At 45.3% G+C, this 24,976-nt stretch overlaps 1 protein-coding gene across 1 annotated transcript in view; it reads right to left on the minus strand.

Annotated features, from left to right (window-relative positions):
- The window catches only part of gucy1b1 (guanylate cyclase 1 soluble subunit beta 1), a 364,679-nt gene that overhangs the window by 70,778 nt on the left and 268,925 nt on the right, over positions 1-24,976 (minus strand). The window contains exons 6-8 of the mRNA XM_041193526.1: positions 11,286-11,402; positions 11,062-11,195; positions 9,721-9,918 (exon numbers count right to left, since the gene is read on the minus strand). Of these exons, the coding sequence (XP_041049460.1) occupies positions 9,721-9,918; positions 11,062-11,195; positions 11,286-11,402 (449 nt within the window). The remainder of the gene's footprint in view (positions 1-9,720; positions 9,919-11,061; positions 11,196-11,285; positions 11,403-24,976) is intronic.

Genomic DNA, 24,976 nt, shown 5'->3' on the forward strand with positions numbered 1-24,976 from the left:
CAGAAGATTCTCCATTCAATGGAACCCCCTCTCCATAAGAGTCGCCAATTTCTCAGTGGGGGAAGTGTGAAGTTCTGCCCTGAGGGCCAAGCCTTCACATGCACTCTGCCTGGACTCCTCCATCGCAGAGACCAACTGAAGCATACCTTCATGCAACCCTGCCAGATGCAAACGCGATTCCTGCCGCTTGTTCTGCAGCTGCTGCAATGGGGACAACTCCAGAGGCACATCATCAGTGCCGAACTCAGCATGTGCCTGGTCCCCTGCAGCCCTCCAGCTGCTGGCGCCATCAGCACTCTCTGTCCCTACCACCTCCTCCAGCGATTGTGAAGTGCCCTCTCCACTGTGACCCGGGACACTAGCTGACGTTACATTCCGCACCGAGGTGTGTGTGTCTGTGCTGGTGCCTGGCTGGCTGAAATGATGTGCCGCAAGTTGCATGTCTTGGGCCTCAGGTGTGGAGGGGGGCCTGTGGTGTCTTTGGGCGCGGCCATGCGGTGGTGATGCTGAAATTAACGACAAGGACAGTGCATCAGTTAGCGTACAGTCAGTTAAACCTTTCATCCCTTTCCCCCCCCCCAACCTCATAAGTCATTCACCCTTCAAGACCCTAAGGAGACGAACATTAGTGGGGTGGAAAATAGTCAAGAAGAGGCCCAAACATTAGACGCACATACAGACAGGCTGGTCAGATGGCCTCAGGAATGCCACATGGCATGTTATGTGCCAGTGGAGTGGGGAGAGTGCAATGTACTTGACCTAGATGCATGCAGGCCTGGATAATTGCGGGGCTGAGGAAACATTGCATACACTTACGACATTTGCTGTGGAGCACAGGAGATTGACAGGTCACATTATTGACCTTCATACCATTATGAGGGGCATAGAATGAGTGGGCAGAAGGCAATATTTCCCCTTGGCACAGGAATGAGTAATGTGGTGGCATTTATTTAAGTTGAGCGCCTTGAGATTCACAGCTGAGGTGCTGAAGACCTTTTGGACAGAGTAATGTAGGACGCACTGGCTGAAAGGGTGATGGAGGTTCCAACCCCCCTAAGATGTAATAAGTCTTTGGCTGTGCAGCAGCGAGGCCATGGCATGTTTCGCCATGGGGATAGGGGTCACAAATGGGATAAGGTGACTTTGGAAGGTGGTGGAGACGCGATTCCTCAAGGGACCTTTGTGTATGACCCACACGTCAGAGTGTCTCAGTCTGTGAATGAGCGGTGTTGCAGCATTAGTGATTGCAGCAACCATCAGTGCTTTGGATGGTGGGCAGACAGATTGGATGGGGCTGTGGCCCTCAAATACCTGGCCGCTACACCCCAGCCTCGACGACACCTGCCGACCTGGCCGCCTGCCTCCTCCCCAGCTCCTTGGCCTGCTCCTCAAAGGTCGTGAGATGTTAGAGCAGGGCGTGCCCACCACCAGTCCGCTGACGCTCCCGCTGATTGTGTTCACTTTTTGCCTGCAGAACAGAGAAGAGTATTTATTGGGGCTGATCGCTCATGTACTCTGCACGTGCACGCTGCACCCCAACCACAGTGGCCCATCTGAGGCCTCCAGCGGTTCCTGTCCATATTACTGGTGATCAGTCCCCAGAAGATAGTACAGCTGCTTCCAACCTCCACCCACAACGGCCACCTTGGACACGTTCAGCGTCCATCACTTTCAATAACACATGGGTCTTAGACATGTGTTGGAGTTCTGAGCATGTGTCTAGTTGCCACCCCTGCAGGTTGCCCCCAGACTACTCAAAAGCGACAAACACCAACATACGCTGCAGGGAGAATCCATCTTCTCCTCAACCACTAAGGCTGATGTAAGCATGGTCACTATCTGCCCACCCAGCGTGTGCCAAATGCTCTATGCGGTAACGACACTAAGATGTGGGTTGGGGGAGACCTCAAAGGTTAAGGCTATCTGCTGGGTAAAATGGCCAACGCTGACATGGTACTCACCCTTCCAGAGTGCAGCCAATCATTGAATCTCTTGCGGCACTGTGTTCCTGTGTGCCATACAGCATCATGGGCGCTCACAGTGTTAGCAACATCCTCCCACACCTGCCTGGTGACATGGGGGCCCTCCTCCTCCCATCGTTCGGATACAACACATGCTGACGGCTGGACACCTCTAGGAGGAGGACAGCAAGGCAGGCATCGGAGAAGCGAGGGGCAAAGTGGCCCCCCTGTTGGCCTCTCCTGCAGCCTGCCCCCCTCCTCCTGCTCATGCTCCTGTCCTGTGACAACTGCCTCTCTCTCTCCCCAAGTGGCCATGGCGCACTGCCTCAAGCAGGCTGTCTGGCCACTCTTTATACAGGCTGCTGGTTCCCCATTGGAACCGGCGGTCTGAGGCTGCCCGCCCCCACGACTATTTTCCCGTTCTCCACAGGAGAACGCTGGGCGGGCCTTAATTGGCCTGCCCATGGAAAATAGCAGCATGGCCCATTTCCGTGGTGGCAATCAGCTGCCTGCCCGCCGCCAAGTCGGTCAAGCCCGCCCACCCAACAAGGGCAAAATTCTTGCCAAGCGCTGAAACATCTTAGGCAAGGTACTGGGTTTGAACCCAGTCAGGCTGCTGTTTGTGTACTCCAGGTGCTGTTTACAGAACAAAATGGCATCTGAAATGCACTGGAAATATCCACAACAGGCAGAGTCATGATGTCCATCATTATGCCATACTGTTTTGATGCCAGCCTGCCATTTTAGAGATCCATAACGCAGCTGAAGCTCTCTCGAATACTTGCACAGCTGAGCACAGGAAGCGATTTAAATGAGTCAAGGAATCATCAACTGCTTACAGGTTAGTTGCTGGTTGATTTCTACTGGCTGTTGCTATAATTCTGCAATTCTTCGGTGCTCTCTGTAGTTGTCTCAAGTTGCAGAAGTCTATATTGAATGGTGTGACAAGTGCTCTAGTGCTCTTTGCTGATTTCAAGGTTTCTGCATAAACCAGTCCCAAATATGGATGTACGAGTAGGAATTCCGCTGGGAATATAGCATGACTGGGAGAATGAGCAGAGAGCATGCAGAGCAAAACAAACTGTTAAAGGAGGGGATGGATTCTCAGTAGAATGCCATCCATATCTTCCCAGAGCATTGAGGGAGCAATTTGGCTAACTGAACCTGAGCAAGGAATGTGTGAGACATCTGTGCTTCAATAAGGCCCTCATTGAGCTGTCCCTCCAGTGGCAGCTACAACTGCTACCCTTGAACTGGATAAGGCCTACATTGCCACGACCTGTGAAGGTGACTGTAAGGATGAACATTTATGTGAATCACTTCTTCCAGGTTAGAACTGGAGTCATTTGCAACATTCTGCAGTTTGCAATTTGCTGTTGGGTAAGAGAGATAATTGAGGCTCTCAATTCAAAGAGAGCTAACTACATTTCATACTTTCTCACCAGACACCAGCAGGCAGAACGAGCACAAGGGTTTGCTAGGATTGCAGGCTTCACCATTGACTGCAAGCATGAAGATTTACAAGTGTCACATATCAACTCTACCATATAATAGAACTGGAAGAGATTCCACTCCCTCAGCGTCTGGTTGGTGTGCGACCATAAACGGCGAATCAGACAGATTAATTCCTGGTAGCCTGGCAGCTTTCATTCTGTGGCAGTCTAGTACTCCTGCTGCACTTAAGGCACATGAAAAACCAAAGGATGTCTAATAGATGACGAGGACTATGTGTTGATGACATGCCTTATGACTCTGGTACACAAATCATGTACAGGTGCACAGCATCATATAATGAAAGCCATGCTGCTACACCATTGATGTGCTGAAATAATGCTTCTGCTGCTTAGGCTGCTCTGGAGGAATCCTGTGGTCCTTGGCAGAAAGTGTGTCAAGATTCATATTGGCCCAGAGCATGTTGTACAGCCTCACCTTCATGAAGGGACTGCCCTTGGCACCAGCTATATGGAAGACAACTGAGGACCAGGAGTGTGAGGAAGATAAGGAAGAAGAATTGCAAGTGGAAGGGAGAAGGCTGTCCTCAAAGAACTGATCCAGTAAACACAATTCACATTTAATTCCCAATTTACCAACTGTCAAAATTACAGGTGGCCAAAATAAAACCCACTAGGAAATAAATATTTCAAACCAAATTTATTGATGTAATCATACAAAAGTAAACTAAACTCTCATGCATTGGCTTAGAGCCTGACTTTTGTGTGTCTTTGCCTGGTCTTGTGCATGCTACTATGCTGCTATACAGTGCAATCCCAGTGGCTGCAGCATGGTTGGTGGGAAAGCAGCTAACTTTCAGTGGAGGAGGCTACAGATAGACTTTGATGATGATATCAAGCTGCCCTGGACCCTGAAAGCCCAGTTACAGACTGCACTATCTCAGCATGGGCTACAGCAGACAGGGCTGGTTGGCTGGGCTGACAGACAGGCAGACAACGGCAAGCACACTAATGAAGTAGCGGGGGTAAGAAGACAGATGCTGGCATCCTGAGAGAGGACAGTCAATTTGTGCTCCTGAAGCCAATACAATTTCCCCAGGGCGATGCCTCAGCAATCCTGATAATTTGTTGAAGAACAGATTACAAGTCTGCCATGACACTCTCCCATCCTGTTTGAACACTGTAATCCACAGCCATGAAGGCAGCAATCGGATCTTGCATGTCAACAGTCTAAGTTTCCACTGCAACACTGAGACTTTGGGTGGCATGTGTTTGTGCTGCAATGGAGGTTGCTACACTGGCCATCAAACATTGCATTAGTGTCAAAAGCAAAAAACTGCGGATGCTGGAAATTCAAAACAAAAACAAAAATACCTGGAAAAACTCAGCAGGTGTGACAGCATCTGCAGAGAGGAGCACAGTTAACGTTTCGAGTCTGTATGACTCTTCAACAGAACTAAGGAAAAGTAGAAAACAGGTGAAATATAAGCTGGTTTAAGTGAGGGTGGGACAGGTAGAGCTGGATAGAGGGCCAGTGATAGGTGGAGATAACCAAAAGATGTATAGACAAAAGGACAAAGAGGTGTTGAAGCTGGTGATATTATCTAAGGAATGTGATAATAAAGGTACAGATAGCCCTAGTGGGGCTGGGGTGGGGGGAAGGGATGGAAATAGGCTAAAAGGCAGAGATAAAACAATGGATGGACATACATTTAAAAATAATGGAAATAGGTGGGAAAATCAAAATCTATATAAATATTTGGAAAAAAGGGAGATCGGAAAGGGGTGGGGATGGAGGAGAGAGTTCATGATCTAAAGTTGTTGAACTCAATATTCAGTCCGGAAGGCTGTAAAGTGCCTAGTCGGAAGATGAGGTGCTGTTCCTTCAGTTTGCGTTGAGCTTCACTGAAACAATGAAGCAGGCCAAGGACGGACATGTGGGCATGAGAGCAGGGTGGAGTGTTGAAATGGCAAGTGACAGGGAGGTCTGCGTCATGCTTGCCGACAGATCGAAGACATTCCGCAAAGCGGTCAGCCAGTCTGCGTTTGGTCTCTCCAATGTAGAGGAAACCGCATTGGGAGCAACGAATGCAGTAGACTAAATTGAGGGAAGTGCAAGTGAAATGCTGCTTCACTTGAAAGGAGTGTTTGGGCCCTTGGACGGTGAGGAGAGGGGAAGTAAAGGGGCAAGTCTTGCACCTTCTGCGGTTGAATGGGAAGTGGGAAGGGGTTGAGGTGTAGGGGGTGATGGAGGAGTGGACCAGGGTGTCCCGGAGGGAACGATCCCTGTGGAATGCCGCCGGGGGAGGGGGGGTGAAGGGAAGATGTGTTTGGTGGTGGCATCATGCTGGAGTTGGCGGAAATGGTGGAGCATGATCCTTTGAATGCAAAGGCTGGTGTGGTGATAAGCGAGGACAAATGGGACCCTATCATGGTTCTGGGAGGGAGAGGAAGATATGAGGGCAGATACGCGGGAGATGGGCTGGGCACGGTTGAGGGCCCTGTCAACAACTGTGGGTGGAAAACCTCGGTCAAGGAAGAAGGAAGACATCTCAGAGGAACTGTTTTTGAAAGTGGCATCATCAGAACAGATGTGACACAAAGGAACTGAGAGAATGGGATGGACTCCTTACAGGAAGCAAGGTGTGAGGAGCTGTATTAGTGTTGGCTCGCAAGTATGTGAGTAGGGTTGATCACCATTTCCATGCTGGAAAGGATGGGCTGTAAGCTTTGTGCCAAGTTGGGGCCAAGTCCTCCATGAGTACAGAAGGACCTAAGAAATAGGAACAGGAGTAGGCCATTTGGGCCCTCAAACTTGCTCAGCTATTTACTAAAATCATGGCTGATCTGATTATGGCATCAACTCCACTGCCCTGCCTGCTCCACCGTAACCTTTGATGCCCTTGTAGATCAAAAACCTGACTAACTGAGCGGTGAAAATACTTAATGACTATTCTACTGCTTTCCGGGGAACAGAATTCCAAAGTTTAACAACCTGCTGAGAGAAGGAATTCCTCCTCATCTCTCTCTTATATGGAAGACCCCTTATTTTGAAACCCCCAAAGTGGAAACATCCTCTCTAGCCTGTCAAGACCCCTCAGAATCTATTATTAAAATGAGATCATCTTTCATTCTTCTAAACTCCAATGAATACAGACCCAACCTGCTCAGCCTTTCATTATATGACAATGCCATATCAACCCAGTGAAGCTTCTCTGAACTGCCTCCAATTCAAGTAAATCCCTCCTTATATAAGGAAATCAAAACTGTATGTAGTATTTCAGGTGTGGTCTTGCCAATGCCGTGTACAGGTGGAACATGATTCCCTACTTTTATACTTCATCCCCCTTGCAATAAAGGTCAACATTCCATTTGCCTTCCTAATGAATTGCTGTACTTGCATGTTAACGTTTCATGATCTATTTACAAGGACACCCAGATCCCTCTGTACCACAACATTCTGTAGTTCTCACCATTTCAATAATATTCTGTGTTTCTATTCTTCCTGCCAAAATGGACAACCTTATATTTGCCTACAATATACCCCATCTGCCAAATCTTTGCCCATTCCCTTAACCTATCTAATGTCCCTCTGCAGGCTCTTTGTATCCTCCTCACAACTTGCCTTCCCACCTATCTTTGTATCATCATCAAATTTGGCTACAATACACTCAATCCCTTCATCCAAGTCATTAATATAGATTATAGATAGTTGATGTTCCAGCACTGATCCCTGTAGCATTCCACTAGTTAGTTTGCCAACCTGAAAATGACCCATTTATCCTAACTTTTTTTTTCTGTCAGGTAGCTAATCTTCTATTCATGATAATACATCACCCTCAAGGTCATGAGCTCTTATTTTGTGCAATAACCTTTTAAATGGCACCTAATCAATTGTCTTTCGGAAATCCAAATACACTACATCTAATGGTTTCCCTTTATCTACCCTGTTTGTTACATCCTCAAAGAACTTTAATAAATTTGTCAAACACAATTTCCCTTTGATAAAGCCATGTTAAATTTGTTTGATCATATCATGATTTTCTAAATGACTGGCTACTACTTCCTTAATAATTGGTTCTATCATTTTCCTAATGACAGATGTTAGACTGACTCACCTTTGGTGTCCTATTTTCTGTCTCCTTTCTTTCTTGGATAGAGGTGCAACATTTATGATTTTCCAATAGGCTAGGACTTTATAAGAATCTAAGCATTTCTGGAAGATGATTATAACCAATGCACTCACAATCTCTGCAGCCTCTTCTTTTAAGACCTTAGCCCCATTACTTTTTCTTACTTTTACCCAATACTTTTTCTCTCATAATAGTGGCTGTTAGGATTTTTTTTGTTCTTCAAACATAAACATGCTCCTTAACACCGAATGCCGGTTTTCTGGCATACTTCGCAATGCATCACCCAACTTTTTTTCATCTATGTCCATCAGGATTCTTCTGTAAGTTGTCCCAGGGAAGTCTCATCTGAGTCCTCTATAGCACTGTGTGTGCAACCTCGTCCCTGTTATCCTTGTCTCTGCCCTGCCTTCAGTGCACATGTGCTCAGTGTTTCACCTTGAGCAGATCTCACCTCTAACCTATTCTCCAAAATAATGCATTGTTAGCATTTCAGCAGGTGACAGCAGATATAAGATCAAATGGAACATCAGCACCTGGAAGTGCCCCTTCAAGTCACTCACCACCCTGACTTGGAAATATATCGCCATTCCTTCACTGTTGCTGGGTCAAAATCCTGGAATACCCTACCCACACCACATGGACTGCAGGGGTTCAAGAAGGCAGCTCACCACCACCTTCTCAAGGGCAATTTGGGATGGACAATAAATACTGGCCCAGCCAGCAAAGCCCACGTCCCATGAATGAATAATAAAAAAAAAGGTATTGTATCTTCATCAATCTTTTACTAATGGCCCTCCACTGTCTGGCCACATTGCACTTCTTGAGTACCTGAAAGGGGAAAAAAACACACAAGTGTTGAGGGGAGAGGGCCTGAGGCACATACTTCTTCTTAGGCAGTGCCTTGAGATAGAGGATGACTTGCTTCTGCTCTGGTTTGACTGGTTCTGATAAATCCAATGTGCAATCTGCTGACCCCACCACGTGTCCGGCAGGTGGTACTTGAATGGTCAGGCAAGCGAGGTGTTTGGAGATTCATGCACTCTCTCTGACGCCTTGACTTCACTTCTGCGTGCTCCTGACAGAGTCTAATGTCAAATAAACCATCTCCATTTTGGTTGGTCATAGGCCAGGCATTCGCATGAGTTAGTGGGCATGTTTGACCTCATCAGGGATGTTCAAAAGGTATAATTTAAGGGGATGAAGACTTTACAGAAAGAGCAATTTGGGTCATCCTGAAGATTCAAATCAATAAATTAATAAAATTTCAAGATATTCCCCCAGTGATCTCTTTAAGTTGAGCTGGATCTGACCATATTTGTATAGTCCATTAATATTAAGCAGGTTTACCACTGGGCAGGCACCTCAATGATGTTGCCTAATATGATCCTGGGATCCTGACGACATCATTTGGCACTGACTTGAAAGGAGTAAAAGTTTTCTAGTAGGAATGCTTAAATCAAGACTTGCTCAAAAATTGGATTTATGTGAGCATCAAGTGGGAAATAAGCAATAAGCTTATTTCACTATTTTCACCTAGCTAGCACCAGTGAATGCTAAAAAACAGATTGATAGAGAGGTGAAAATTGCCTTCAGTGTCTGAGGGCACTGTTTTTCCTTACATCTGTTTTGTTATTAGGGTATTATAAATAAACCATAGAATCATAGCAGAAAGTGGAATAAAAGAGGCCATTCATCCATCACCCCTGTGCTGGCTCTCTGAAAAAACAATCAACTAGTCCCACTCCCCTGCTCTTTCCCTGTGGCCCCACAATTTTTTCCTTTTCAAGTATCTATCTAATAATCCCTTTGGATAGTTACTATTGAACCTGTTTTCACCATCCTTTCAGGTAATGTATTCCAAATCATAACAACTTGCTGAGTCAAAATTTCTCCCCATCTCCATGCTGGCTCTTTTGATAATTATTCTAAATCTGTGTTCTGGTACTCACCTTCTTGATATTGGAAAATGTTTCTATTTACTCTAATCAAAATCCCTCATGATTTTGAGCATCTCTCTTAAATCAAATCTTAATGGTCTCCACTATAAGGAGGAAAATCCTAGCTTCTCTATTCTCTCCAGCAGTTCCTTCATCTGCTGTATTTTCAGCTGATGGCTTGAAAGTTGATATCAATGACAAGGTGTGCATACAGAGCCCCTCTCTGATGGAAGCTTACCTGTCTGTTTTTTTCTTTTCATCTTCCAATTCTCGTAGTGTATGTTGTAGCCGATCAGTCAAAATTTCTAGTTCCTGTGTGAGTTTGTACTCTTCCCTGAACTGCTCACCTAGCAGAACAAGATCACGCGTAGCATCATGTAGGGGGATGTCACTGAGATAAAGACCTCTCCTGGTCAGATCATCCAAGTCCATTACACTGAATTGAAAATCAAAAAATGTTGTCCTTTACTGAAGAGTTTGGCAAAAGAATAATCTACAGCCCTTTGAATGACAATGTAAAATATTTAAAAGTCCACTCATAACACCAACAATTTATCAGAACATGTCAGATATCTCAAAAAGCTAAAGTTAACAATCCATTGTGCTGAAAACAGCCTATCCATAGCTCTTTGTAGAAGAGCAGAGTATAAGAGAACCTAAAGAGTGGAAATATAGCTCATAATTCACCCTTCCCAAAATTCCTTTGTATCACAAAATTATGTGGAGGATTGACAGACTACACAGAGTAGAGCAATAAATTACAATAAAGGGTGTAACTAATGGAGTGTCACAAGGATCAGTACTTCAGCCTCAGATATTTATAATCTATATCAATGCATTAGATAAGTGGAAAAAGTGTAATATATCCAAGTTTGCCAATGACACAAAGCAAGTTTATAAGATAAGCTGAGGCAAAAATACAAATATGCTGCCAAAGGATATAGACTGGTTAAGAGCTTGGTCAAAGAGTGGCAGATGGCGTATAATATGTGGAAGTGTGAAATTATCTACTTTGATTGAAACAGTAAAGAAGCAGAATATCAGAATATTTGTAAAAGGAGAGAGAAGAGCAAATGTTGAAATTTAATGGGATTTGGATATTCATATATTCAAATCATAGAAAGGTACCATTCAGGTACAGCAAACAATTAGGAACACAAATGATATGTTAAGTTTTCTGCGAGGAGGGTGGTGTATAATCTTGCTGTAATTCTATAGGGCTTTGGTGAAACTACACCTAGAGTAGACTAAACACTTTGGTCTCTGTATCCAAGGAACTTGACCTAAAGGAAGTGCAGAGAAAGTTTGATAGGTTAATTCCTGGAATGAGAGGACATTGAACAGAATGGGCGTATATTCCCTGGAGTTCAGAAAAATGAAAGTCAATCTCAGTGAAACCTATAAAATTCCAAAAGGCCTTGACAGAGTAGGTGCTGAGAAACTGCTTCCCTTGGCTGCAGATTCTAGAACTAGGGGCCATATCAGGATAAAGGGTCAGTCAATTCAAAAAATATATATTGTTGGATAAATTATATATACTTATGTTATACAGTCATTTCTAGACAATTGAAATATATACCTGGGAGAGCACAAGAAAAGTATATTATCAGCTTCAGGTAAGTAGATCATCTGCCCTTTCATACGTAAACAGTTGATTTCAGCACCAGTCAGATCATCATCAGATTCTGTCTTTTCAACACTCAGCCAACCTTCCTAGGGTGGATGCCAGAAAACATATTTTCAAAAAACTGGATCAAAAGCATTCATGAAGTGGACTTTATTTAAATTTATTGTGCTGTTTACCTTGCTTCTTAACACAAAAACCGTGTTAATGTGTGAAAGGATTCCGTGGAAAGTAAAGTCAATATGTGGTCGAACCAAAGAGAAAACTGACAGTAGATTACAACTTCCAGGCTGAAGCTGGTGCAGGAAGAAAATAGATCAATTACTAATGACAACCTGTCAATGTTTCCATGAATCAAACTCACAAAATGAAACAGTTCCATCATCTATGAAGAAAATCAAGATTTCATGTATTTTAAGACATAAATATGACAGGGCAGATTTTATGAGCATGTATTCACCGGTGAGGAGCCTTGCTCACCAGGGATGCCTACCTAGAAATCATAGAGTCATAGTCATGGAACAGAATCTTCCTTCCAGGAGTGGGAAATAGAAGTTGGGACTGTTAGAGTCTCAAAATTGCTCCCTAAGGGAAACAGTCACTGGCTCTGCCTTTTATGGGGTGTCCCTTTAATTGGTTTGGACACAGATTTGGCATCCAAGGGGATAGATACTGAAGCAGAGCAGTGCAAGTACAGGCCCAATTTAGGCAGACCATGGCAGCCATCTCTGTTGCTGCCATTTCATTGCTTTACCTTCAGTTTAGAAGATGTCATTGCAGAGGAAGAAGCCTGGATCTTGGGATATAAGTAGACCCTCAATACACAGATGTGGACATGGAAGCTCCTTGAGACCATTAGGAAGAGGAACAATTCCTCTTCCTGGGTGGTGACTAGAGGAGACCACACTTCTAGATTAAACACACCTGGATAGAGATAGTTTACACAGGCAGCTAACATAGATGGAGTGTCATGTGCAGAAACTAGATAAAGTGGGAAGAGACTCATTAGCCTGATATGTTCTGGCAAGACAAATTCAACGGTGAAGCCTCAGGACAGACCTTTGGCATTCACCCTCCAGCAGACACCAGCTGAGGAGCATTTACTCTTGAACAGTGTGGGGTGTCTGCCCAGGGAACTTAGTAACCCTCAGAATGGCTCAGAGCTGCTAAGGAGCTGCTTGTACTAAAACAACAACTTCTAATGAATAGGCATTGGTCACAGAGGACCTAAGTAGCTTATATTGCTCGCTTTTGTCTTTGCAGGAGAAATGGGTTCATAATGCCTGCAAGAAGGTCCACACAGGGCAGGGGAAACTTATTCATAACTGCGCATTATCACCACCATGTAGGAGCAAGTCATGGACATTGCCAGGGTACTGGACCATGAGAAAATTAAGGAGGGTGAAATGGGTATCAGTGGTGGAGAGTGTGATTGGAGAGAGTGCAAAGTGTTCATTAAGGAGTACATTGCAATGCAAACTGCTCGACAATATACCGAAAATTGAGGTGCATTGGGAAGCCTCAGCTCTGCAAAGGTTTCTACTCTCCAAGGTTAGTTCCCATAGTTCCCATTTCACAAAGTTCCATGTCTTACAAGGGTGCAGATGTTGAGGCAATTAGACCAACTCCCACGTTGCCAAGTGCAGCCAGAGCAGAGCTCAGAGCAAGCAGTGTCACACCTTACAAGTGCACCCTGCATCTGCTCAGATCCAGTGCTTGCGTGTGGTTAAATAGGTTGGAATTGGGTGATGAGCATGGCATTAGTGTGCAGGGGGAGATAGAAGCAGATGCAGACAGTCTTCCTTGGAGGATAGAAGACAATAACAGCTTTGCTCAGATGGCACAGATGCAGGGTATCAGCAATCACTGGAAATTCAACTCTACTTTGACCAGCAGCAACAGATGTGCTGTCACATATCAGAGCTCCCTGAGGCAGTGCATGGTCATGGGCTGCAAATGGAGGGATTCGTCCAGCTCATCGCGCACACCTCCAGGCTTTGAGTGCGTGAACTCTTCCACTGAGGGTGTGGCCAAACTCAGGGACTCATATGTGGGAATCCAGCAATCTCAGCAAAGCCCAGTTCTCTGGCATCCTGGCTTGCTTGATCTCTGTTGAAGTTAATGCAATTGTGGGCCTTGGCAAAAAAGTGTGTCTGTGACCTCACAAATGCATTTGTGTGTGGGCGCTTGAGTGATTCCAGAGTCTCTAGTGGAACCCAGGAAGGAACCACTGGCATAGAAGTTCAGAACGGCCATTACTTTCAAAGCCACCATCAATGGATGCCCTCTGAGTACCTGTGATGCCAATTCCTGGGGAATGTGGCAAACGTGAGTCACCAGAACCCTGGACATTTGAATCCATCAGTGACACTGGATCTCACTCATCTGCAGATAAGACATACAAGTTCTGTACACCTCGGATGTTGTGAGCCAGCTACATATAATGTCTCTATGAGCCTCATCCCCTGTGACCGGAGGAGGCCCTGCTGGCCCTTGGTCTTGAGGGTCAAGCTCCTCCCTTTGGCGATCCAGGTGCATCTCTGGCAATCTTCTCCTTCTTCTCTCCTGCCTATAAGTGATAATGCAGGCAGCAGTAAATCCAGCTTCCATCTCCCTGACTGTCTCCTCTCTGCAGTGGGAAAGAGACAAGCATCAGCATTAGTCTCCAAGGGTCTTCTTTCTGTCAATGACTCGTCAGTGAATGTGGGTTCAAGGGCTTTCCTCCCATGCCGAGAGCACTCACCCCTGAAATGATGGCCAGTTCTGCGTGTATATCAAGGACCCTCCCCCCACCATGATCAACTGCCTTGACATTGCTTTGGCCAGGCGCTTGGATGTGCTGCCTTCAGCCCAGGTGCTGGGAGCCTCATTCACTGCACTCTAGGGAATAAACATGAGGGTAAATGTTCATTCAGGAAATGAGATTATTTGAGGAGGGCCTGAGGCTTGTCTTCAGTGAAGGGCAGGGAAGAGGTGCTTTTTCTCTTCTACTCTTTTTTAGCCTCCACTATTTGATTTCCACTTTGATGCAGCAGAAGGAGCAGGTAAACCAGTAACTGGTATTATTAGTTTTATCAGTGTTGTAAGTACTTTTTGTTTTATCAGCATTATAAAGTTTACCGGCAGTGCTGAAACCTATTGAGGGGTGTAGGCTTTATAAATTATAATTAATTAGCAATTATGAATTAATTAACACATATTAGAGATGGCAGGGCAGATGATGTGCAGTGGTTGCAGGATGTGGGAGTTTCCAAATACCAGTGTGATCCAAGGCAAACACATCTGCAGTCAATGTTTGTGGCTGCAGGAACTTCGGCTCCAAGTCATTGAGCTGGAGGCCGAGCTGCAGACACTGCGGCATATCAGGGAGGGGGAAAGTTGCCTGGACACTTTATTCCAGGAGGCGGTCACTCCCCTTAGGATAGAGTCTTCTGATTTGGTCAGTGGTCAGGGATAGGAGGGTGTGACTGCGAGTGAGGCAGGTTAAGGGGACCCAGAGGGCAGGAGTGCAGGAGCCTTGGCCCTTGCAATTGTCCAACAAGTTTGAGGTTTTTTCAGCTTGTTTGGATGAAAGTGGGGGCTGCAGGGTGGATGAGCTAACTGGCCACAGCACCGTGGTACAGGAAGCCATTCAGGTTGGCGGAGTTATAAGGAATGTAATGGTAGTATAGTATAGTCAGAGGGATTGACACCGTTCTCTGCAGCGAAGAGCAAGAGTCCATTTGGCTGTGTTGCCTGCCTGGTGTCAGGATTCGGGACATCTTCTCGGGGCTGGAGAAGAACTTGCAGTGGGAGGGGGGAGGACCCAGTCATCGTGGTCCATGTTGGCACCAACAACATAGGCAGGACAAAGAAGGAGGTTCTGCATAATCAGTAAGAGGAGCTTGGCACCAAATAAGAAACAGAACCCCAAAGGTCATAATCTCTGGATTATTACCTGAGCCACATGCAAATTGGCATAGGACAAATCAGATTAGGGAGATAAACGCGTGGCTCAAAGACTGTTGTAGGAGAAGTGGGTTCCGGTTTGTGGGGCACTGGCTCCAGTACTGGGGAAAGCGGGGGCTGTACCATTGGGACAGTTTACACCTGAACTGTGCTGAGGCTGGTGTTCTTGTGAGCCACATAACTATGGAAGTAGAGGGGGTTTAAAACTAAATTGTGGGGGCATGGGTACAATTTTGGGAAGATGTGATAAATTAAACAGTAGAGACAAGGCAAAAGGGAAAAGTATTATTGCAGGAAATGAAAACAGACTGTGACAGGAAGAGATAGAGATTACAAATCTAACAGTAAATCAACAGAACAAACTAGAGGTTATAAAAAGAATAAAAGGATCAAACTAAAGCTGCTGTACCTGAATGCATGAAGCTTTCAAAACAAAACTGATGAATTGAGAGCACACATAGAAATAAATAAGTACAATTTGATAGCAATTACAGAGATATGGCTGCAGGAGGACATGGATTGTGACATGAATGTTAAAGGGTATAGGACACTTAGGGAGGACAGGAAGCGAGGAAAAGGTGGAGGGATGGCTCTGTTAGTTAATGATGGTGTTAGCACAATAGAGAGGGATGGCCTAAGTTCAGGAAACCAGGATGTAGAAACGGTTTAGGTAGAGATGAGAAATGGTAAAGGCAAGAAGTCACTTGTGTGAGTTGTGTATAGACCCCCTAATAGTAACCACATGGTGGGATGGAGTATAAATGAAAAAAATAAGATAATCATGGGAGATTTTGATCTACATATAGACCGGAAAAGTCAGATGGGCAAAGGTAGCCTAGATGAGGAGTTCATAGAATGTTTCTGGGATAGTTTCTTAAGATAGCATGTTCTGGAGCCAACCAGAGAGCAGGCTATACTAGACCAGTTATTGTGCAACGAGATGGAATTCATTAATGACATAGTGAAGGCGCCCCGAGGTAGCAGCGATCATAAGATGATTGAATTTTAGTTTGAGAGAGGGGAGTGGGTCTGAGACTATGGATAGAATTTTTCATATGGTGGGCGGGCTCGGCGGGAGTGGGCATGGAGCTGATAGCTGCCCGCAATCGGCTCCGTGCCGCCATTTTATGTGGGTGGGCCAATTAATGTCGCCCAGCATAAATCACAGCTCCCGAGAACAGTGGAAAGGGGTGGGCGGCAGTGGGAGGCCAATGTCCGCCGGGTCCAATGGTTACCCGGCGGCTTATTCAAACATGGCACAGGCAGCCATCCTAAGGCTGCCACTGATTTTGGTCAGAAGCATGATGGAGAACAGCCTCGGGGAGCAGGCCAGGCAGTAGGGCAGGTTGGCAGGGCAAGTGACCCCGAGACTTTCAGATGAGTGCCTCACTGCCCTCCTCGAGGAGGTGGCAGCACTCCGCGAGATCCTGGTACCAAGGGACAGGAGAAGGGGGCCCCCCCATCTAACAAAACATGCCTGGGAGGAGGTGGCATTAAGGGTCAGCTCCCACGATGTGGTGAGACACACCTGGGTACAGTGCCGCAAGCGGTTTAATGACCTCCTGAGATCGGAAAGGATGAGTACCAAGTTGGCACTGGTCACTTAGCACAGCAGTTAGACTGCTCCCCACCTCCCCTCCCTCTGTCCCGCCCCCCGCCCAGAGGGAAACATTAGAGTACGATTATAGTATGAAAGATTACAATAGCATACTGAAATGGAAGACAAGGAAATGGCAGATGAATTGAACAGGTATTTTGCATCAGTATTCACTATAGAGGACACAATATCCCAGAAGCAGCTATAAATCAGGACATGGAAGGGAGGGAGGAAGTCAGGAAAATTACAGTCACCAGAGAAGTGGTACTGAGTAAATAGTTGGAGCTGCAGCTGACAAAAGCCTGGGTCCTGATGGGCTTCATCCTGGGGTCTTAAAAGTAGTGTCTAGTGAGATAGTTGATGCATTAGTTTTAATTTTCTGAAACTCCCTGGATTCGGGGAAGGTCCCATTAGATTGGAAGATAGCAAATTATTCAAATAGGGAGGGAGGCAGAAAGCAGGAATCTACAGGCCAGTTAGCTATTATTGAAGAAGCTACACTTGGATAGGCTCAAGGTCATCAGGCAGAGTCAACATTGGTTTTGTGAAAGGGCAATCATGTTTAACCAACTTATTGGAGTCCTTTGAGGAAGTAACAAGTGCTGTGGATAAAGGGGAACCAGTGGATGTACTGTACTTAGATTTCCAGAAGGCATTTGATAAAGTGCCACATCAAAGTTTATTGGGGAAAATAAAAGCTCATGGTATAGGGGGTAAATTATTGGCATGGATAGAAGATTGGCTGGAAGCAGAGAGTAAGCATAAATGAATATTTTTCAGATTGGCAAGTGATAATGTGTGATGAGCCATAGGGATCAGCGCTGGGAGCTCAACTGTTTACAATTTGGATGAAGGGATGGATGGGATGATTGGCAAATTTGCTGATAGCACAAAGATAGGTAGGAAAGTAAGTGTGAAGAGGACATAAGGAGGCTACTAAAAGGTCAAGTGAGTGGTCAAAGATCTGGCAAATGGAGTATAATGTAGGAAAATGTGAAATTCTCCATTTTGGCAGGAAGAATAAAAGAGAAGCATCTCTAAATGGTGAGAGATTGCAGAGCTCTGAGATATAGAGGTACCTGGGGGCCTTAGTGCATGAATCGCAAAAGGCTAGTATGCAAGTAAAGCAAGGAATAAGGAAAGTTAATAGAATGTTAGCATTTATTGCAAGGGGAACCGAATACAAAAGTAGGAAGGTTATGCTTCAGCTATACAGAGCACTAGTGAGACCACATTTGGAATATTGTGTACAGTATTGGTCACCTTATTTAAGAAAGGATGTAAATGCATTGGAAGCAGTTCAGAGAAAATTTACTAGAATAATACCTGGAATGGGCGATTTGATTGAAACATACAAGACCCTGAGGAGTCTTTACAGGGTGGATGTGGAGAGGATGTTTCCTCTTGTGGGAGAATCTAGAACTAGGCGTCACTGTTTAAAAATAAGGGGCCACCCATTTAAAACAGAGATGAGGAGAAATTTTCTCTCTCAGAGGATCTTGAACCTTTGGAACTCTCTTCCAGAAAAGGCAGTGGAAGCAGAGTCTTTGAATATCTTTAAGGCAGAGGTGGATAGATTCTTGCTAAGCAAGGGGGTGATAGGTTAGCAGGATGTGGATTTGAGGTTACTACCAGATCAGCTATGATTTTATTAAATGACAGCGCAGGCTCGAGGGGCCAAATGGCCTACTCCTGCTCCTTGTTCATATGAACCATCCAGTGCCAACTTTCTAACAGGCTTCTGGAGCTTATCCATTTGCCCAATTGCTATGGAGTTCATTATTACTCTGGGAAGCTTCCAAGATATGAAGGAGAGGTTAAAACAAGGAGGATCGATTAGTGTCACTTTGCAGGATTAGTCTCACTTGAATAAGCATCATTGTTGCACTTTTCTGATTCCCTACATTGTCATTGTAAGGTCCCTAACATGTCTCAGTTGTGCCTCTCTCCTTATTTGGGAATGCATGGTTCAGCTGCGTACCAATGTAATCAGCCCCCCAGTGCATGCAGCTGCCCTCCAATCGACCTGCAGAGCCCTCACCAGCACAGCTTCTCCTCATTTTAATTTTGCACTACACCATTGCTGCAGGTTGGAAGATGGTGGTGAAGAACCCTCACTGCCAGGCCAGCTTGGACCCTCCGTGTGTGTGTATGGAAACTACACCCCCAACAACCCAGAGCAGCTTCATATTCAGACTTTCCTCCCTTACAGATCTCCCTATCCAGCCCCTGTATTCCTTGATTCCATTGTGCTTTTGTTGCATGTCAGGCCCATATGGACCTCACCCATCCCCTTCTTGAGGACATAAATTGTTCAACATATACCCCCCACTCTCCCTCCCCGTCATGCTTCTGAGTGCAACCTTTCAGACGCATAACCAGCATTACAAGCCCCCTGCAGCCCCTTCTCCTATCTAAAGCCACTTGCCCCCCCTTACCCAGTACAGGCCTAGCCCTGCAGCCCCTTCCCATGCCTCAGGCCAGTTCCCCCCACCACCCCACCCCCTACCTTCCCCAGTTCAACCTTAACCCTGCAGCCCATTAAAAGGCTTACTGCTGGTATGGTAGTTAGAGACTTGTCTATGACACTCCCTGAAAGCGATGTGGTGCTGCCTACAAACCTGGCACTGATGCCTGCAAGTGCTGCGTGATTCAAGGGAGACAAACTAACCTCAAAGTGCCGAGCGAAGTGCAAGTCGCCAGGTGCATGTCACTTATATCCTGTTGTGAAATACGTCATTCTAATTGCACTCCGATGTGCCCGGATGATCCAGCGCGGGGGAATGATTCCAGCGAACAGGACTTACAATCAGATGAAAATGTTGAAATTGACATTCTCGACGTACTATGGCAGGAAGCACAGCTGCCAATGATGGGTGGAGCGGACGATCGCCAATTGATTTCATGACAACTTAAAAATTTTTGGCCCTTGCACCATATTTTCCACTCCCGCCTGCCATGATGCCTGCCGCAAATGGGGGTGGAAAATCCTGGCCTTAATCTAATTGGCCCACCTCATTCCCTAGCATCTGATCCAGGAATAGCTCTTTCTCAGATCGGTTGGGAATATACTGGTCAAGGAAGTTCTGCTGAATACATTTCAGAATTTTCTCCCTTTCCTTATCCTTCACTCAAGCATTATCCCAATTGATATAGAACCATAGAAAAGTTACAGCACAGAAAGAGGCCATTCGGCCCATCGTGTCTATGCCATCTGAAAAATAAAAAATTTTAAAAACTGGCTGCACATTTTAATCCCGCCTTCCAGCCCCTGGTCTGTAGCTTTGCAGGTTACAGCACTTTAGGTGCAGATCCAGGTGCCTTTTGAATAAGGATTTCTGACTCCAACACCAAACCAGGCAGTGAAACACCCACCACCCGCTGGGTGAAGAAGTTTTTTCTCATGTCCCCTCTAATCCTTCTATCAATCACCTTAAATCTGTGTAATTATCTGGGTATTTTAAATTTTCCCAATATCACCACTCTGTACTACTTGCATGTCTGATTTTCCTGTAGATTTGCTGCTCTCTCTCAAAATCTGGAGGCCTATGGAATATCCACAGTAGCATGTTTACACCCTTTTCACTGCTAAAATCTACGAAATGGATTCTGTCCTTGCCCCATGCTATCTTTTCTTTCCAGCACTACAATGTCTTCCTAATGAGGACTGTCACCCCAGCTCCCTTTTTGCTTTCCATACCTTTTCTGAATAACATTCATCCTTGAATATTAAGACCCCAGTCCTTGCCTATGTAAGCCACATTTCCAATATTATTACATAACATTCCCTCACTGCTATTTGTGCTTGTAGCTCACCAACCTTATTCACCACACTTTGTGTGTTCACATACATGCATTCTAAACTTGTCCTTGCATTTCTCAAAGCCCCTCCTTAGCCTGTTCCTATCCAATATAGTACTACTTCCTCTCTAATACTGTTAAAGACTCACTCATCCTAGGATTATGTTGGAGAACATTAGGTATGAGAATGTCATCTTCGATGGTGCAGGAGAGAGAGTTTTAGATTCCCGGATCACTGGGACTATTTCTGGGGAAGGTGGGACCTGTACAAGCGTGACCCTCTACATCTGAACCAGAGCGGGACTAACATCCTTGCGGGCGGGTTTGCTAGTGCTGTTGGGAGGAATTAAACTAATTCGGCAGGGGGAGGGGACACAGAATGTTAGCAGAATAGGGACACATCATAATACAGTAAAACAATCAAGTCAGAGGGAGTACAGCTGCATTAAATTTCAAGGGAATAAGGCAAGGCTGGGTGGCCTCTACTTTAATGCCAGGAGTATTACAGGTAAAACGGATGAGTTAAGGGTGAGGATTGACACGTGGAATTATGATATAGTAGCCATCACTGAGATGTGGTTGAGGGAGGGACAGGATTGGCAGTTCAACATTCCGGGATATAGAATCGTCAGGCAAGACAGGGGAGGGGTAAAAAAGGAGGAGGCATTGCATTGTTAGTTAAGGAGTCAGTTACTGCAGTAAGGAGAGATGATATCTTGGAGGGGGCATCAAATGAAGCTTTGTGGATAGAGTTTAGGAATAAAAAAGAGGCAGCCACATTGTTAGATATTTATTATAGACCCCCAGATAGTCAGCGCGAAATTGAGGAGCAAATATGTGCACAATTTGCGGAGGTATGTAAAAACAATAACAGTATGGTAATTATATTAGGCGATTTCAACTTTCCCAACATTAATTAGGGTAGACATAGTGTTAAGGGCTTGAATGGAATGGATTTCTTGAAATGTGTACAGGAGAACATTTTAGGTCAATATGTAGAGGGTCCAAAAAGATACGGTGCAGTGCTGGACCTAATTCTGGGGAATGAAGCCGGGCAGGTGGCTGAGGTGGTGTTGGGGGAGTATTTTAGTGATAACAATCATAACATGGTACAAGTTAAGCTTGTTATGGACAAAGAAATAGACAAGTTGCAAAAAAATGTTTTGGATTGGGGGAGAGTGGATTTTAGTAAAATAAGGCAGGATCTGGCCAAGGTAGACTGGGAACAGTTACTTGTGGGGAAATTTATAGAGGAACAGTAGGGGGTGTTCAAAAAGGAAATGGGGACGGTACAGGCTCAACATGTTGGTGATAGGAAGGAGTAACAAGCCGAGAGAACCATGGATGACCAGATATATTCAGGATACGTTGAGAAGGAAAAGAGAGGCTTTTAGCAGGTACAAGGGGAGCAAATCAGCAGAGGCACTAGTGGAGTACAGAAAGTGCAGGGTGGAACTTAACAAAACAATTAGGAGAGCAAATAGGGCATATGAGAAAGCTCTGGCTAGTAAAAGTAGGGAAAATCCCAAAATATTCTTTAAGTATATCAATGGGAAGAGGATAATCAGGGAAAGAGTAGGGCCCATTAGGGACCAAGGGGGCAATCTATGAGTGGAGCCAGGGGATGCCGGTGGAGTGTTGAATGAATACTTCACATCTGTCTTCACCCAAGAGAATCAGGATGAAGGTATGGAATTCGGGGAGAGAGACTGCAAGATTCTTGAGCAATTTGATATCGGGAGTGACAAGGTATTGAAGGTGTTGGCAGGCTTAAAAGTGGACAAATCTCCAGGTCTGGATGATTTGTGTCCCAGACAGGGAGGCAAGGGAGGAGATCACAGGGGCTTTCACCCAAATTTTTAATTCCTCTCTGGCTACGGGGTTGGTGCCAGAGGACTGGAGAACAGCTAATGTGGTTCCACTATTTAAGAAGTGAGGTAGAGATAATCCAGGGAACTACAAACCAGTGAGTCTCACATCAGTGGTAGGAGAAAATTCTGAAGGAGAGAATCTATCTCCACTTGGAGAGGCAAGGTTTGATCAGGGATAGTCAGCATGGTTTTGTCAGAGTGAGGTCATGCCTAACAAATTTGATTGAATTTTTTGAGGAGGTGTGTAGATGAGGGTAGCATAGCTGATGTAATTTATATGGATTTCAGCAAAGTCTTTGACAAGGTCCCACGTGGGAGACTTTTGAAGAAGGCAAAGGCACATGGGATACAAAGGTAATTTGATAAGGTGGAATTAAAATTGGCTTAGTTGTAGGAGATAGAGGGTGATGACAGAAGGATGCTTTAGTGACTGGAAGGATCTGTGTTGTGTCCCCTATTATTCGTCATTTATATAAACGACATAGGTGACTATGTTGGTGGAGGGGTAGGGTTAGTAAGTTTGTGGATGACACAAAGATTGGCCGGGCACTTAACAGTGAGGTTGAGTGTCTTGGGCTACAGGAAGATATAGACGGGATGGTCAAATGGGCAGATAACTGGCAGATGGAATTTAACCCTGAAAAGTGTGAGATGATACACTTTGGAAGGGGTAATTTGACAAGGAATTATTCAATGAACGGCATGACACTAGGAGGTTTTGAGGGACAAAGGGACCTTGGCATGTGTGTTCATAGTCTCTGAAGACGGAGGGGCATGTTAGTGGGGTGGTAAAAAAGGCATTTGGGACACCTGCCTTTATCAATCGAGGCATGGATTACAAAAGTAGGGAGGTCATGTTGGAGTTGTATAGAACCTTGGTGAGGCCACAGCTGGAGTACTGTGTGTAGTTCTGGTAGCCACATTATAGGAAGGATGTGATTGCACTGGAGGGGGTGCAGAGGAGATTCACCAGGATGCTGCCTGGGATGAAACACTTAAGTTATGAAGAGAGGTTGGATAGACTTGGGTTGTTCTTGTAGGAGCAGAGAAGACTGAGGGACGAACTGATCGAGGTGTACAAGATTATGAGGGGCATGGACAGGGTGGACAGGGAGCAGCTATTCCCCTCAGTTGAAGGGTCAGTCACGAGAGGACATAAGTTCAAGGTGAGGAGCAGGAGGTTTAGCGGGGATGTGAGGAAAAATTTTTTTACTCAGGAGATGGTGACAGTCTGGAATGCGCTGCCTGGGAGGGTGGTGGAGGCAGGTTGCCTTGCATCCTTTAAAAAGTACCTGGATGAGTATTTGGGCCAAGTGCTGGTAAATGGGATTAGGTAAGTAGGTCAGGTGTTTCTCACGCGTTGGTGCAGACTCGATGGGCTGGAGGGCCTCTTCTGCACTGTGTGATTCTGTGATGGCTTCAGACCCATCGATATCTGGGGGCTACCAACAATATCTGTGGGTGGGGGGGTTAACATTGACCAGAAACCTAACTGGACAGTCCACATAAATACCTGTTACAAGAGCAAGTCAGAGGTTAGGAATTCTGTGATCCTTCTACTATCTATGAGGCACAAGTCAGGAGTGTGATGAAATAATCCCCACTTGCCTGGATGAGTTTCCAGCCAACTTTTGGTTCCAGTCTATCTGGCCCAGCTCCTTTCTTGCCCCATTGAAGTCAGCTCTTCCCCGGTTGATTATTCTTAATCTAGATTTCCCATTGTCCTTTTCTATCATCTTCGTAAACCTTATGATACAATGATCACTGTCTCCTAAATGTTCCCCCACTGACACTTGATGTACTTGGTCCACCTCATTTTCAAGAACCAGGTCTAGCTGTGCCTCCTTTCTTGTTGGACTAGACAGGCTTATATCTACAAATTTCTCTTAGGAGGGCCTCTGATTTCGTTTGGAGCTGTCATGGCTTTGCAGCCCTTATGAATGTCAGTAGTCTCCAGTCCATGCATAAACAAGAAACAGCCATAAAATATGTCAAAAATATAGCGAAGAATGTGTCCCTCCATCAACACTGAAGAACTTCGACACCATCCAGGACAAAGCAATTTATTTGATTGACAAAACAAAAACAGAATTACCTGGAAAAACTCAGCAGGTCTGGCAGCATCGGCAGAGAAGAAAATAGTTGACGTTTCGAGTCCTCATGACCCTTCGACAGAACTTGATTGACACCTCATCCACCACCTTAAACATTCACTCCCTCAGCAACTGATCTCAACCACTGATAACCCTTTGTGTATACCACATAGAAGGTGCACTGCAGCAATTCACTAAGACTTTTCCAACAACATGTCACAAGGACACTGCTTAGAGGAATAAGGTTAGAAGGCACAAGGGAAAACCACAACTCCAAGTTCCCTTGCAAGCCATAAAGTGTCCTGACTTGGAAATAAATCACTGTTCCTTCATTGTCACTGGTCCAAAATCCTGAAATGCCCTACCTGTCAGCTCTATGGATATACCTGCAGCAATTCAAGAAGGTGGTTCATCACCACCTTCTCAATAGCAGATAGGGATGGACAATAATTGGTGGCTTACCAGCACCACATACATCCCATGAATGAATACGAAAAAACAAATGGAAGATAAATCAATGTATTTTCTAAATGATGAGAAACTAGGAACTGTACAGAAAT

Source organism: Carcharodon carcharias, chromosome 1 (assembly GCF_017639515.1).
Source record: "Carcharodon carcharias isolate sCarCar2 chromosome 1, sCarCar2.pri, whole genome shotgun sequence".
Classification (NCBI taxonomy): Eukaryota; Metazoa; Chordata; class Chondrichthyes; order Lamniformes; family Lamnidae; genus Carcharodon; species Carcharodon carcharias.